The 16741-nt window shown below is 40.2% G+C and overlaps 1 protein-coding gene across 2 annotated transcripts in view; it reads right to left on the bottom strand.

Annotated features, from left to right (window-relative positions):
* The window catches only part of pola1 (polymerase (DNA directed), alpha 1), a 48293-nt gene extending 31552 nt beyond the window's left edge, over nt 1-16741 (bottom strand). Inside the window, exons 1-26 of one of the 2 annotated variants that reach the window (XM_067486964.1) lie at nt 16493-16729; nt 15879-16006; nt 14977-15073; nt 14819-14896; nt 14596-14711; nt 14284-14346; nt 13819-13920; nt 13558-13711; nt 13284-13455; nt 12951-13111; nt 12724-12836; nt 12294-12407; nt 12114-12188; nt 11873-12011; nt 11508-11662; nt 11278-11362; nt 10985-11046; nt 10720-10809; nt 10459-10575; nt 10204-10379; nt 9984-10113; nt 9545-9664; nt 9346-9436; nt 9117-9241; nt 8814-8963; nt 7924-8046 (exon numbers count right to left, since the gene is read on the bottom strand). In XM_067486964.1, the coding sequence (XP_067343065.1) occupies nt 7924-8046; nt 8814-8963; nt 9117-9241; nt 9346-9436; nt 9545-9664; nt 9984-10113; nt 10204-10379; nt 10459-10575; nt 10720-10809; nt 10985-11046; nt 11278-11362; nt 11508-11662; nt 11873-12011; nt 12114-12188; nt 12294-12407; nt 12724-12836; nt 12951-13111; nt 13284-13455; nt 13558-13711; nt 13819-13920; nt 14284-14346; nt 14596-14711; nt 14819-14896; nt 14977-15073; nt 15879-16006; nt 16493-16532 (2976 nt within the window). In that variant the 5' untranslated portion in view covers nt 16533-16729. Of the gene's footprint in view, nt 1-7923; nt 8047-8813; nt 8964-9116; nt 9242-9345; nt 9437-9544; nt 9665-9983; nt 10114-10203; nt 10380-10458; nt 10576-10719; nt 10810-10984; nt 11047-11277; nt 11363-11507; nt 11663-11872; nt 12012-12113; nt 12189-12293; nt 12408-12723; nt 12837-12950; nt 13112-13283; nt 13456-13557; nt 13712-13818; nt 13921-14283; nt 14347-14595; nt 14712-14818; nt 14897-14976; nt 15074-15878; nt 16007-16492 lie in introns of both variants that reach the window. The other variant, XM_067486965.1, reaches the window with a different exon arrangement.

The following is a 16741-nucleotide window of genomic DNA, read 5'->3' on the forward strand; positions in this document are numbered from 1 at the left end:
CCTCCACTTGTCCCTCTCTCCTCTCACAATTGTCACCACTGAATGACAATGACTTTGTGTGTTTCTCCTCCTGTAGTTGTCTTTCTCCCTCTCTGTCTCCATCTCTCTGTCCTTTTCTGCAGGTGTCCCCAGCTTTGGAGCGATATGTTTTCCTAGTGTTCACCTACTGGTCCTACCAATCTCCCCAATGTTTTGTTGTTTCTTTTTGTTGCTCTTTTCTTTTCTTTCTCTACTTTCCACTCACCCCAACTGGTCAAGGCAGATGGTGGCCCACCCTGAGCCAGGTACTGCTCGAGGTTTCTTTCGTTAAAGGGAGTTTTTCCTCTCCACTGTTAGGACTTGCTCAAGGGGGAATTGTTGGGTTTTCTCTATACATCTTTATAGTCTTGACTTTATTCTGTAAAGTGCCTTGAGATGACCTGGCTGTGAGATGGCGCTATATAAATAAAGTTGAATTGAGTTGGATTATATGATCTCACTGAGGTAACCAAACAGGGATTTTTCAATGACAGTTTACAACCACAGTAGTTTAATAACTTCTGCATTCACGATAGTTTACATATTTACCATATCATGAAGATATGGTTCATCTGCTGTTTTCACACCCAGAGTCAGCAGATTGTTGGTGTGCAAACCAAATGAACAAGAACAAAGAGGAAAAATCATGGGAGTTTGCTTCATCAAAAGGTAAACAGTCTTCAATACCGACTGTACATTGTGCCTTTTAAACTGTGTGACACAGAAAAAACTGCTGTTCCACAAAACTGAAAAGTGCTTAAAACATTTTAAAATAAACCTGCAACTTGCAGCAGACAACATCTTCGAGAAGCTATAGTTTGTAGCTACAGTTTCAGTCCCACCAATAGTAAATGCGAGCGCTGTGGTGAGTCCTTGTGTTCTTACAGTGTTTCAGGGTTGACGTGCAGAGCTTAGAGGTGACATTTTTCTTTGTACTCCCCATTTTTAAAACATAATGTACCCAACACTCTAACTTCAGGGCACCTGCCCCTGCCAAAGTTGCTAAGAGATGTAGTTTGGTTAAGTGGTGCTGCCATAGTCTGTAACACTGAAAGCTGCCACCAAGTAACCGAAGAACTACAGGAGCACAGGTCCATGATAAATAACAAATCTTATCCAGTTGACAAGCACAAATTTCCAGAACAAACAAGTTGGAAAAGGTGCAATGAATATGAGATTTGTTAATTTTACAAAACCACTTAAATTCCTATATTAATACACAGACCTCTCAATGTCAAATCTGCACTTTCCCACTGTTTGACTTAGCAAACCTTGTAAAAGTGCTTTTAACATTTTCTCATGTATTTGAGTACAAGAGTTGTAGCCAAGAGCTCTGTGTTATTGGCCCATGTCATTCTAATAAATAAGTGGCTCAGCCTTGTAGTGATAACTGCCTGATCCCAGCTGTTGCTCAGCCATTTGTTGGCTTTATCTATTAGGGAGATTTGTGTCTTGTTGTTATGACACTGAAGTATTTTGTTATTTCAATCAGACCTTATCACCAAAATATTGTCTGTCTTTTGCCAGGGTGTCATTTTAAGTAAGAAAATTATTGTTGATTCAACTGTTTTTCTGAGTGGCAAAGATTGAAGGGAGAGCAAATAAAGACAGGCAGATTGATAAGCAGACAAAGGGGCATCCAAGCACCCCCCCCCCACCTCCTGAATACCATACACCCCTCCGCTGATCAGGAGATCAGAGGCGGCATGTTAAACCTCAGTGCGGCAGAGAGCCCTTGTAAAAAGAGCCTGGGGCACCAATGACGATTGTTTTGAAAAGCACTCAGCTGAAAAGCATTTTGGGATGACAGTCGGCTGACTGAAATAGCACCTGTGGAGGAACACACCGCTGTTAGAGCAGGGGGGGGCATCATACGCACAACATGTACACAGGACGCATGAGTATACATGCACACAGATGCACAAACACAAAGACGGACTGGAGATGTATAAAAGATTTATGGTTGCTCCCCTGCCTCATGTGCACACACGCATCCATTTACTGAAATGATTTCACTTCCATGCAAAGGCAAAGACACATACACACATGTCCCAGCAGAGGCCATAGCTATTTTCTAATGTCCAGTGCTGGGAGGGTCAATCTGTTGTAAAGCTGTGTCTGATTTAATACCACTGGCTATGATCAAATAGACAAAAGAAATTGTTAATTTAAAACATAATACTTCAATAGTTGGACAAGACACATTGTAGTATGTTACTACATACATTAATGTTCTAAATACTGTCAGGTAAAGAAGTAATGTGTCAGTGAAGAGGGTTCATTGAAGTGATATAACAGGTGAATCAGGAACATAGGAGCTCCAGTCTCATGCACCAAAGATACAGCAAATATTTCTTAAACAAAAAGTATAACACAGACACAGTTCACAAATCTTCAATTGATTAATGCTCCAACTCACTGATTTATCAAAGGCATAACACACGGTGACGGTGTGTCGGTGGGTTTTTTAAAGTGCAGAGTAGTTAGCTCTACCACTGTTAAGTGGTAGAGCTTTGGGTTGGGATCCAGAAGACCACAGGATCGAATCCTACTCAACCAGGTGTGACCCAACCAGGTGTGTTCCTGAGCCTGGACAAAAATGGGAGGGTTGTGACAGGAAGGGCATCCAGCGTAAAAATGCACGCCAAACCAACGTGTGGAACGTGTTCCGTTGTGCCGACCCCTGAAGGGACAAGCCGAACGCCGTTGATCTTTAGCAATGTTTAATGTTACAGGCCATGTACCAGTAGTCCCTGGACCTTCAGAAGGTACAAGGAACTTATTTATATGGTACGGTTGTACATTTTTAACACTTTTATGGCACTGACAGTGAGAGCACATAGGCAACAAAAATTTTGAGAACATGAATGTAAAAAAAAAAACAAAACAAAACAAAAAAATGGGCAGCTGGTGGATGAAGCCCAGTTAAAGTGAAACATTTAGAGGATCAGTAAGTGATAGTGACTGATTTATAATTTCTTAATTCTTCTTTAAATTTCACCCTATGATCAATGACTATTTTTCTATTACAGGGACGTGTATTGCAGTAAAGGAGTCTGTATTGGTATTGGTAACAGTGTTACACAATTTTTTACAACACTCAGCCCTAAGTAACAGTGCATGGCATAATAGAAAAAAGTGACACATAACTGGTAACATGGCTGTAATGGGACAGCTTTGCTTCTGACTTGAAGGTAGTCAAATAAGAATAAGAACAAGTTTTGTTTTTGTTTTTTTTTTATGTGCTTTGAGACCACCCTTCTTTAAGATCAGGTCCTACATTCAGAAGAAATAGTTAACCACTTAAAACCAGTCTATGATTGTAAGGAATAAATCGTTTTCAATGATCAATTTAGCAAGAGATTAAAAATGTTAAATTAACATTTAACATTCCTATCAGTTCTTTTTGTAAATATATTGGGATTTTTTACTTGATTAATGCGTCGTGAAATTAATAAATTCTCAAAATAGACATTCACTAATTTTCCTGTCACTTGACACTGATAATTACAGAACAGAAACAATTGCACAATTAAACTGGAATCAGAAGATACAAAAAACATGCTGATGCATTTTCCTTAATATTAAAACGCTATTAGACGATCAAGTTCATTAGCTTCACTACCTGGAACAAATTTCAGGGTTTTAACAGAAGTGAACATATGTATCATCTTCTTGCCAAGTCACTTTAAACCATTTACTAATTATCCTCTCATTTACAACTCCATCAGTGACCCTGATAAAGACAGCAGATGTCAGACCAATCCATTATCAATTATAATCCCTGCCATTAGCCTGGTCTCACATGGCCTCATTAGTAAGTGTTACTAAAGTTGCAGTTTAGACTCTGAAACTGTGTTCTGTCCACTGTCAGGCCTCACAGACAAGCTAATGCAGCCAAAATAGCAGCACTGCTCCCATGTGACTATTTGTTAAGTCCACTCCGATCAGGAGTAAAGCCAGCTCTTTAGGAGGACTACAGGACCATGGAAACATGCAGCCCTCATTTCCCCAGACACAAGCATGCATACACAAACCCACACAGTGTAAGCAGGCTTGTGTATTCTTACATCTAATTCAGGGAAATGTAAAAGTGACCCATATGATTCTGAGAGAGCAGCAGCGACGGAGACTTTGAATGAAAGAAAAAAGGCAACCATATATTCTGATACATTGTCATTGATGGTAGTGGGACAGACTACCACATAAACACACAAATGAGATATGATACAGTTGCTTTAGGCATTCCTGTGTCTAATTTAGGGAAATGGTTTGCGATCCTTGAGACCAAAAAGACAAATCAGGGCCACACTTGGACACAATATTTACTTAGACTTCATTATAACCACACACTCAGGTACATAAAGAGATTTAACCTAAGCCAAACTTTGACCTCTATACACCCTTGGCTCTGTTATCCAAGCCCGCTTCCATCCTTCACTGTGCATGCCATCCAATAATGTCAACTACGAGCTCCTGTCAGGCTGTTTTTAAACACAAGGACAGAGACTCAATTACAGCAGAATGGCTTTCAGGAGTCATCCTCCATCCTGACACACACACCTGCTAATGGTTGTCAGATTTGCTGGCAAAGGGGTCGAAGGTTGAACTAATCTGCGTTCCGCAACAATCAGCGACTTCCACTGGCCACTGTTGTTAGCGTCACTCAATTAAGAGGACATAGACACTACCACATACACACAGATTTTGTGATCAGAGACAAGATAAAGTCAACATGCCCTTTAAACCAGAGCATGTCAAAAATGGAGGCATCCAAAAACAGCTTCTCATCATTCTGTGCCCTGATTACAATTTAAAAAAAAACACTCAAGGAAAGAAAAACTACACTTCAGCAAAGCTGCTTTTGTGGAGCTGCTGACTGACAGACAGAAAACAGACACTTCTCTATTTACTAATACCAGCAACATTAACATTAGGATGTGAAATTAACACCAACAAGCAGCCAAATGGTGCAGAGTTTTTCCTGCAACTGATACCTTCTCTACCAGCCCTTAAGAGAAAATTCATCTTAGTTCAGTCCTCTTAGTTTGCCAAATAAAACTGTCAGATGAAGTCGAGGCTCCACCAGCAAGTGGTCAGCGAACAATAAAAGTCTTCCTGGTGTGACAAAGGCATTTATCAGCCCATTATAACCACATGTGAATGAGCTGTGTGTGTTTCATATACTGGTTTCTCTGGCGAACATACAAAAGACCCCAAAATAACGCTGAGGGGTTGAGGGGGTCATCAATCTGTGGTGGACCCTCGGCTGTGTAATCCTAAACCTTCACCTTCCCCTTAATACCCATCATCCCCCCCTCCCTTAATACCCACACATACCAGTACAGAGGAGGGCCACAACAAATGGTTGCCCGACAAAGGGCAGAGTTCGGCCAGTAGCACTTGTGCACACATATGGATGAGAAATAACACACACACACACACACACACACACACAAACACACACACACGCGCATCAACACATAAATGCCGACACAGACAGATGGAAGACATACTCAAGAAACACACATAAGAGTCAGGAGGAGGGCTAAGTGGGGCATTTCCCCTCTTGACTTGGAAAATCTGCCAAGGGTCTGTCATCCCCCCTCTAAGCCTACTCATCTGAACCCTTACCAGGCTAAGAAACCACTGTGGCCCCTGGCCCGATGCGGACAACCACAGGGGGGTTAGGCCTCAATTAAAACTAGAGTGAGAGATAGAATAGAGCCAAGCCAATCAATAAATACACAGAACACATGCACATTCACCGAGACATTTGTCCAAACAGATGAAAGGAACGCGTTGAGGGGTTGGAGGGTGGATTTACAGTGTGGACAGAGAAGTGCTTGGTGTACGTGTTACAATTACAAAAATAAAAAAGCCTCCTAAATCATGACATGAAAGTAGAGTGCAAATGAGACGATTAAAATGGGGGCAGGGGAGATACAAACGCCAATACCCACAAGTACACTAGAAACCCATCTATAAATGCCCACTGGCATTTGTGGTTCACTGCGGACGGAAACTACCAAGAACTACTTGGCTTACACTTACATATGAATTCAAACAAACTGCTCTGTTTTGCTAAAACTCATTTTGGAGAGTACTTACTTATCCTGAACAACATTTCTTATTTACAATCGGACTTTCCGGTTGTGTTGATGTTGCACTCTCCCCAAACACATAACATGCAGTATAAATAGATTTGTGTCTAGGATCATAGATACAAAGTAAACACAACACTAAGATCGTGCAAAGCTGGATCTCCTGCTACATCAGCGGGTTAAAGACCATGCCATGTACAGATCTGACTGATGACCTTTTAATGCACGTCTCTCCGGTCTTTCATATCACTCGCCACTGTATTCAAAGCACTAATGCAGTGAAGTCCTAATAAAATACAATCCAATTTGTTTACCGTCTCATCAGCCCACTGGGTAACTGAAGAAGGCTGAGAAAATTTCGCAGGCGAGGCCACTCCATCGGTAGAGTGGCTTTAAATGTATAAAAGGTTATTACTGTTTGAATAAAAGCTGCTATAACTCCAGTGTCTAGCAATTTTAGGGCCCTTTTTGTTTGTCCTTGTTTATATTAAACTATAAAGAAATATTTGTGACCCTCTTTTGATGACTAGTTATAGCATCAGTTAAAAAAAGAAAGAAAGAAAGACAGAAACAGGCAGGAAAAGTTAGTCAGTCCAAGACAATGACAAAATATTGTAACATCACCAGTATGGAATGCATTGTATTTTGTGCCATTTTCTTTAAAACCAGGAATAAAGACTTCGATCAGCTGGAATAATTCACATTATTTAGTGAACACAACTACACAAAGCTAAGACAGATATAGTAGCAATGCAGCCTGCTTCTTGTTTGAGACTATTGAGGCTTTCTGGATTAAGCAAAGCAAGGAGGAGGGAAAATATAATTAACCCATCCACCGCTGGCTGCTGACAATGATACAAGTGTAGAGGTAGAGAAACTGCCACCTGTAACAACAAATCAAATGCACACACTACATTCTTTTAGAATGTAGTTCTGTCAGCTGAACAGCGAGCATGACTGTAAGTACAAAGGGACCGACAAAATAACAAACACACACACAGAGTTACTGCCCTGCCCTCTATTAGGGGACACAATGAGCGTGTAAGGGGATCTTAATAAAGGACTCCCCTGAGGCAAATCCTGACGCCTCTGCTGAGGATGTGTACTGTTAGAGCTCATTAAATTAACATGAGTACTACCGCTGAAATGGTGAGAGAGTGCATGTGTGTGGTGTTGAGTTACGATACCACATTTAGCCATTTATGTCATGCAGCACACATGCCACTTTGCGCCAGTTTATTAAGTGTGCATGCTCATGTTGTCAATTTGTGTGTGTTGAAAGAAGTCATTACACAAACGGACATGACCAGAATGATTTTCATGCATGTTTCTCTGGCATTATATTGTACAATACTTACACATTACTGCTAATATCAATGAGACTACAACAGGTCTCTTACACTGACAAAACTGACTTGGAGGAATGACCATACTTAAAATGGGGAAGGACACAGGGTTTTACAGAAAGAGATAATTTTGTAGAGAGAAAGATTAAATGTGAGACACAACAAACCCAAGAAAGAAACTGGATGTGAGGACTAAGTCTTCAAGAAAATGAGAGAGAAGTGGGTTGTGAAGTGGAAAATGATGTAAGAGCACCCCCCTGTGGATAAAAACTGAAGCATTTTTATTTCTATCAAGCTTGGTTGTTGGCACTAAGTAAGTCCAGAGTAAAAATCACAAGACATCATTGTGGGTGACTGACAGGTTTGTAATTTCTTAATTTCTAATAAACCTTTGGACATCCATAAAGGTTGGAGAATCATTGTGTACAAGCTGTATATGCGAGTGCTTGACTCACCTCTCTACCCTTGTGTGTGACAAGTGCGGCGAGTGGCTTGGCATAAAAGCGACTGTAGCTGAATCCCAGGCAGCCATACATACTGTTAGCAGTCAGCTTCAGAGCCTTCTGACGGATGTCGTACTGAGGGACAGACGCATTGAAATTAGAGCAAACAGAGCTAAGGATTTCTCAATCTGATGAAAACCTTAAGGTTTGATTATTTGGTAGTGTAGATTTTACTTCACTGCTAAAAGAAAAAAAAAAACAGAGATGACAAAAAAGGTCTCATCTTTGAGTGGATGAGACCGTTTTCTACATAAAGCCTACTGGAATATACATGGGTGTGCTAAACATTTACACACATGCTGAACTAAAATGTATCTGATCAAAGCCTTCATTTTTAAATGGATCTCAATCTGTGAATGTTGGTGGCAACATTATTCAAGTATAGATGCTTTTTTTCTCCACTGAGTACATATACATGTTAGAATGAAATTTGTCCTCTGCATTTAACCCCCAGAGCAGTGGGCAGCCACAGGCATGAATGTCTCACTCAAGGAAACACCTTGCATGGGCTGTAATTTTAACTTTGAGACTTCTGCATCCCAGCCTGATGTTCTACACATTAGGCCACCACATATAAAGCCTGTGCACATCAGGATGCCTTTGTGGTTTGAAAGGTTTCTGAAATTACTGTGACCCAAATCCAAACTCTCTACACTGACAGGAACAGGCTACACAGTTAGTCCTGTCCTTTCAAGTCCTTTCAAGCTTCAGGATATTTTTAGTAGACTTAATTTTATACTGCATGTGTTAGTCATTAAACTATAAACAGAAGAAAGTTAGAAGTAGACATTTGGTTTGTATCTCTCAGACTGTGTGTTTCAGCTACTTGTGTTAGTGTTTACCTGCAGGTAGAGATCAGGGTTGAGGTCTTGCTGTTTCATCAGCTGTTTGACTTGTCTACGCCGCTCAACAAGCTTCCTTATTTCCTTCGGCAGGATTCCCATTTCCAGGTTGGAATCGGGAATCTCGGGAACCTCCTCTGGTTCGTCCTCCTGTTACCATAGAAACAAGAGTTAGAAATGAGCAGGAACTTCTCTGTGAGACCTGGATCATAAAGCTTTTTAGTTCTGGATAATTGTATCAGTAGAAAACCACGTCATCATTGTTTTACCCCAAAACAAAGACAGAACAGACAACGAACACACCTCGTTCTTCTTCTGTGTGTTGTAAGCTTCCCTCTGTACTGTGGTGAAACAAATGTTGAATTCCTGGATGATTGATGGATACAGGCTGTTGAAGTCAAGCAGGAGGACAAACTTATCGTAGAAACCTAGCAAATATAGAAGGAGGTTATAGAAATGTGCACACAGTTACACTCACAGCAAATGCATAGAAATAAAAAATAAACAATTCAAACCAAGGACTAACACTTACCAACTTTAGGATCCAGCACTAGACCTCCAGCATACGCTGCCTTTTTCTTACGCCTTCCTTTGCCGGCATCCACGACTTCTTCCCCCTCGAGCTGAGACACAGGAACAAAGGGGAAAGAGCAGCAAAAATGTGTTATATGTGATTACATTAGTTAAAAAAGAAAAGAAAAAGCCATGTGAGTGTTCGTGTGCATCTTCACCATTTCCGTCTGGGCCTTTTTGAAGGAGGGTTTATCAGGGACAATATAATTTTTTTCATAGAAGGCATGAAGCAATAGGAACTCATTTCTCTCAGAGCGACCTCCCATGAGTGTGCGGGACTGCAGAGAAGAGGCAGGAAGAAGGCAAATAACTTCAACAAAGTAAAAGGAGTCAAACTCGGCTTGTCAGACAAGTCATCTTACCAATCTGATTTGCATTTTATAGCTCTCCCTGAAACACACTGGCTCAAAGCCTTAATAAAAACCTAAAAAAATATATTTTCCTTTGCACTTTCATGTGTTTGAAATGTGTGTAGTTTCTTAAAAAAAAAAAAATTCTAGCAGTGCTGACATTTGTAAGTTTTAAAAGGCAGATTTTATTCTTGCAGTGACTGGCTGGTTAATGTTTAATATTGAAAACAGTGTTATTGTGTGTTACCATGACGTTTCCAGCAATGCTGGTGATTTGTAGTGCCAGTGGCAACACATTGAGCTCACACATCATCTGGAGGATCAGCTTAGCGTCTGTCCAAGTTAACTCTAACAGGTAGAGCAGGTGAGGAGAGGTGCTGAAAAGAGATGGAGCAGTTATACTTTTTTTTTGTAAACTAGCAGTTACAACAGACCAAAGAAGGTACTGCTAGATGAGTGTTATCTACCTGTACAGACTCTTTATGTCCTCCTGGGGGACAGTGATTCTCTCCATCTTCAGCACCTGGGCAGCCAGTTCAGTCAGATGGTAACTTTTGCAGCGAATCAGCTCCTTGGCCGAGATCTCCACGTCGCACACTAGGCGGCCACAGGTGGCACTCTTCTCTGCAAAGGTACCACGGCCCTGCAGAATGACAACACAAATGTTTAATGATGATATGGAAACAAAACAACTTACTCCCATTCTATTTTGTTTTTCTTACCCCTAATTTGGGCATGTTGGCCCTTCTGAGGCGTCCGATCTTAGACCAGTGTGGAACCTTGCACACGTTGATTCGCTGCAGAAGCACTTCCAGGTCAAACCCGAAGATGTCATGACCCTGTAGGAAATCGAGATAAACCGTCAGTTTGCTAGTTTTTAATCCTGATGAAAACCTCTCTGCTTTCTGTGTATCGTTGGTTTTATATAGGGGCATTAAACAATTTAGAGAAATATCTACAATTATGCAACATTTACTACTCACCACTAACACATCAGGATCAATCTTGTGCATCTTGGCTAAGAAGAAGCCGAGCAGAGTCCGTTCTGTAGCAGCAATCTCCACCTTACCATTCTAAAAGAGAGGAGTCACATAATTACATAAAGGGTGGGTAAGTGGCCTAGTGGTTAAAATATTCTCTACATCAGCTATAATAAAATCTTTAAATAAGGTTTAATTAAAGTTTAATTAAAATTGCTCGGGAAACATAAAACACCAGCAAAGTTCTTCCTTCCATGCAGCAACTGACCTTCTTCCTGACAGCCTCCTTGAAGTCGTAGGGGAAGATACAATCAGCTGGTTTACTTACAACTGGAAAAAATAAAGAATTAATAAATAAAAAATACATTGAATTTCAGGTGCTGAAAAATATGGTATCTGATCACATTACAATATGGCTGAAGGTTTTTCTACAGAATAAACTTAAAACTGGGGTTTGTGTGAGAAACAACATTTTTCCTACATGTTTCCGCAATTAATTTAGATTTAACTTATGCAATATAGGGGAAAAAAACCCCAATAACAATTAAAAAAATAACTCACCACAGAAGTGGGTCTGGTAAGGAGGTTGAGGTGGAGCTTTATCCATATGGAACTGGTAGTGAACAAGTGCAGCAAGAGACACAATCTGCAGAGAAATCAGTGGATCAGGCACTGACTCACAAAACATTGCTAAACAGCTTAATAATTATACTTCTTCAATTTATCACTTGGCAAAAAATGCCTTGTTGAGTAGTTATGAGGATTGTGTACACAGCTGACAGTGTTCTGACCTCGTTTTGATGCGTTTTGGAGTTCTGGATAGTCTTCAGGCTGATGGACATGATAGTGACAGGTGGAGGTGGCAGATCCTTGACCACAGTGACCAGGTCACTCCTCAGGGCCAGAGCCTCCACTTTACACCAGCTGACCGGTTGACCGATCAGCTCTAACAAAGATGCAGTGGAGTCATTAGTAGAGAATATATCCAGGGGTTTGTGTTGTGTAAAAATAATAATCCCATATCAGCTGCTCTGACAGCTTACACAGAATTACTCCTTCTCAGGGGATTTATAATGACATCCTGAAATAGTATGTTAAATATATAAAACTAAATACAGTTTTATTTAGTTATAAAAATGCTAGATGCCCTCCTTACGTGGTGTCTGGATGTCCAACCAGCAAGGCCCTTTGATCTTTCTGCTAAGGAGAAAATGCTCCAGACTCGAAGTGTTGGTTCCAAAAATGTGGGAGAATGTTGCCCCTTTAAGATCAGAAGGTAGCGAAGGGAAGTCAGCCTGTAAAAAAAAAAACATTTACCAATCAGATAAAGGGGTTTTCTACAAAAACATTTAGAACCCTTGACGATCTAGAAATGATACATATCCATGCCGACTCACAGAATATCGGACTTCCAGATACTCGCACTGACTTGGCACATCAGGAATTTCAAATGCGTAGTTCTTATCTACTTTCTGCAGACAGAAACACAAACAAAGGACGCAAATGAACAAGTTAAAACATGCCATCTTGTCATTGTGTCCTCTGTCAGAAAGGGCTCAAGTGGGGTTGCCACTGACCTTGGTCTTGAATTTCATGATCTTAAATTTCTCTGAGAGCTCGTTGAACTCTTTGTAGACATCCATCATTCCTACAGGAGTGTCTGTCACCTCCCCAGTCTTGGGGTTGACTTTCTGGTGAATAAAACACAAAGAAACACTTAACAGTATTCCTACAGAAAGCAATGTGTTGAGTGATGATATCATTTTGGGTTTTTAGATCACAGCAAAATAAAACTTCGTACTGAGACATTTTACGATTTTGTGAAGGAAAATCAATGAAAACAATTGAGAATTTGTAATAAGAAACAATAGTAGCTTTATCTAACTCAAGAAAGAGAAGGGTCATTTTTTTAATGCTCAGTATAGAAAAGCTCCCATGATTAGAGGAACCAATAAACAATCCTATGCAAGGAATTTACTTATTGTGCGACAGGAGCAGAAGACTTACATATTCACGAGGAAGGAGGTACATTGTCCTTTCAATGTTTTTGACAGTAACACAGCAGCTGACATGAGACTTTGCAGACTCAATCCACACTTTTCCAAACAGGTATACAACACCTAGGGCACAATTAAAATCTCTTTCACACTAGAACTTCAACAGGATATTTGGGATGTTATGTTACATGAAGCATAGCAGTTACATATTGCGCTTCAAGTGTAAATATGTCTTGCCTGGTTGGCTATAAGGATCTTCAAATGCATCCAGCCAATAAAATCGGAAAACCTGCTCCCCGTCTCCCCCTTCCACCAGTGGCAGTTGGCTGGAGTCGACCTGTACCTCTGCCGGAGCCTCGCTGACTCCGCTGTCCTCTTGATCCCAAGAGCTTGTTATCCTGCCAGACCAGTACAAAGATGCCCAAACATTTGAAAGATTCATTACACTAAAGAAAAGTCTTTCTGCTCCTTTTAGCAGCAGTTTCAGACAGACAGGAAAATGTAATTCCAGCCTTCAAAGAAATATATGTATTCTGAGAAAGCAGTGCCAATTTAAGCATAAGATCTCACAAAAGAAGAGGATCCTGAGGCTCAGCTTTGGGCTCTAATTTAACAACTGCTGCTGCTGCTGCTGCTTTCAGTTCAGGATCTGCATCTTCTGTGGCTGCAGGCCTCTCATCCTCAAGTCCAACTTCCATCGGCTCATCAAAATCCACCCCATCACACATCTCAGGATCATTTACTAAGAAAGACATTGTCATTTAAGGTGAGTGTGTTTTCTTTTTTCCCCAAAAACAGATTGTTTCAAACCTAACATGTTTTCTAAATCATTTGTCCTCCTTACCATCCTCTTCCTCTGGCTCCTTCACTTTTGCCTTGTGTTTCTCCACAGGAAAAGCAGGTGTGAAGGGAGGAAGACGGGGTGACGGCCTCGGGGTTGTGTCAGAAGGTGAAGGCTTAGTAACCTTGGCCTTTAAAGCCGTTGCTGAGGGGGACTCCTAGTATCACAGAAGCGACACATTTCACAATTGAGTTTACAGATGCATATTTACAGATCCCAAAGAATTTTCATAACTGCAGCAGAAATTCATGAGTTAAACACCACCTTTGGAACCTGAGGTTTGATGGAAAAAGGATTCATGGGTGATCCTAGAGACTTCTTTTTCTTTAGCGTGACCACTGGCGGAGGAGTCAGAATAGTGGGCTTCTGGGAGGCCAGATAAAGACAGTTATTAAAAGCAAATATCACACACATCAGACAACATAATAAAATGGCTTTGAAGAAAAGGTAGGTTAAGTGTCACCACTGTAAGAAATTAACTAAAACTGTATTGTGAATGTGACATTACTAAAAAGTCAAAGGTTTAATCTAATCCTTGCTTAAGCATAATGTCTTCTAGTGTAAATCTTTCCCACGACAGCACCTTCTCACTCATTATACAGTAAAATCTGTTAAAAGCTTTAACAAAAATATCAATGTGCATGAACCTTATGATTAATTGCAATCACACTGTTCCTATAGATAATGTCAAACACATTACTTAACATCTAAATGTCAGACGGTACAAACCTCAGAGTGCAGGTCCTGCAAGATATCTCCTAACAGGTCATCTTTGGACAGGTCTACATCTTTCTGCAAGTAACAAATTACACTAATCATCAGTGAATAAGCAGGATGAAGAGCAGAAAAAGTATAATTTCAAACTTGGGTGCAAAATTGTGATTGTCAAAAAGAACACGATGAGGCACAGTATAGAGAGATAATACAAAAATTGTTCACAATACCAAAACACAGGGTTGCACAGGGCACACCTTGAGATATGCCGTACAATATTTTACAAGCACGCAGACAATCAAATGAATGACAACAACAAAAACTTACCTCAGCAGGCCTCTTGACATTACTGTTCATGAAGAGGCTCTTTATTGTGTTGGTCTTGGCTACAGCAGATTTCTTCACAGTTTTCTTTGAGTCTGCTCCTTTAGTACCCACTTTTCCTGGAAACATCAACATAGTTGAACACCTGAACTATACACTGTCCTGCTCACAGTTACATTAGAAATTTTACAACTGTTTTCTAGTGTCAAATTGTTCTGGTGTTTACCTTTGTTATTTTCTACAACATCATCATCCAAATCATCATCAAAGATTTCTCTTCCATCCTCCACATAACCTGTTCCATCTAAGGGAAAAGAACAGAACATTACATCAACAATCCGATAACACATTTTTCTTTAGAGGATAGACAAAATAGCAATTCACCATCATCAATAATCCAGTCATCTTCTTGTCTCTCTCGCACCATCTTTGAGTACTGCTCCTCATCCACCTCCTCATAAACACTGGTTAAATCCTCCACCTAGAAAACAACAAGGCTGGTTGAACATCACCATCTATAAAGCACACACACAACTGGATCACAGTAAGAAGAAGTATATATATATATATATATATACTAGTGTCTGTTTGGTCAACCAATAGTAAGCAACCCCTTAAAGAACAAGCAGAAAGCCGTCTTTTTGGTCAATGAACACATGACTAATACAAAGCTAAATTGTGTTGTTATTGTAAGTGCATGTAATAATTGAACAATTAAAAGAAAAAGACTCAGGTTAACTAATCTGTGTAGTTTTTTTAAAAATATATGAACAAAAGTTGCTTATGGTTTTTCAAATAATTATTTTTTTTGGTTTGTTTTATTATAATGCCAAAACTCAAAAAGTTATTTATGTCAATAACCATGTAATAAAAGCTTATACTAGTAACAGGCAGAAGTAGCTTTTTTTTTCCCCAACACTCTTCTTCCATAAGCTGGATAAAAACTAAAGCATGTTTTATTCTTAACTGAAAGATATTTAATCGGGACATGTGGCCTGGATTAGAGGGGTAAAATCTTTATGAGGCATGATAATCAAGGAAACTGTTCTGGCTGTCCAAAAAAACCTGGCATAAACCTGAATGACAACCTTTTTTTCTGATTAAACAGTGTAGAAGCCAATGCAAGACGTTTTCACATGTAATAACTCATTGTAAGCTGATTTAGGAACTATTATTAAAATATCCATTAATTATAAACAGTTCTTCTGGGTCAATGATAATGCCCCTCATTAATATATAAAATACAAATACATATGTCAGGTGCGCTAATTTAGTGCCCTACTTACCTCATATTTGATCTTCTCGCCCTTCTTGGCTTTCTTAAGCTGCTCCAGCGCAGACTTCCTCCCTCCCTTTTCCTTCTTTTCTCGCCTGGAGCGAGACCTCGCAAGACCACAGGTGTCACCTCCATCATCTGAGGAGAGGAACACACCGACATGACGACTAAGCGGCAGGTTTGATGTTGTTGACGTTTCTCCCAACAAATACTCCACAGATATCACATCTGAAGTGAAGTTGCGAAGGCGCATTCGCTCTTCTTTGGACACGAAGACAACTGTTGCTAGTTTGTGACATTGTCTTTTGTGTTCCTAAAAATATTATAAGGATTAATTGATGTATATAACGATCGTTGGGCCCAGAAAGATGAGGTGGTGTTTAAGTCATATCTAAAGATAACGCACTGTTAGCAAAAAAATACCTTATGCTGTTCGCTGTAACAATAACGTATAGCATTAACAAACTGTTAGCTAGTTGACGACGACGACCGGTGTAACGTATCACAGCACTAGCAGTAGCAGTAGTGAAAGCTAGCGAATATGTTAACAAGCTAACTCCTTCCCTTTCCTTGTGCACTTGTGCTAAAGTCAGCTAGTAAACAATAAGAAATAAAAAAACTCACCACCGTCCACGTCTTTGTCTGGGTTTGACACAGGAGCCATGGCTTTACCTTTTTTGCTGCAAATGTTTGCTCACTGACAGCTGCTCAACGCGGCGACAGAGGCTCGAGAAAACAACAAGACAATCCGCGCCAATTCTCCTTCCCGGGAAAAGTCATATGCAGGAAGTGACATCACTGCGCCATCAGCCAATTGCATCCAGCGCTGTCTCCTGTCCGTCCACACGGTGACAGTGTTGTCCACGTACAACA

This window comes from Channa argus, chromosome 19, assembly GCF_033026475.1.
Source record: "Channa argus isolate prfri chromosome 19, Channa argus male v1.0, whole genome shotgun sequence".
In the NCBI taxonomy this organism is placed as follows: Eukaryota; Metazoa; Chordata; class Actinopteri; order Anabantiformes; family Channidae; genus Channa; species Channa argus.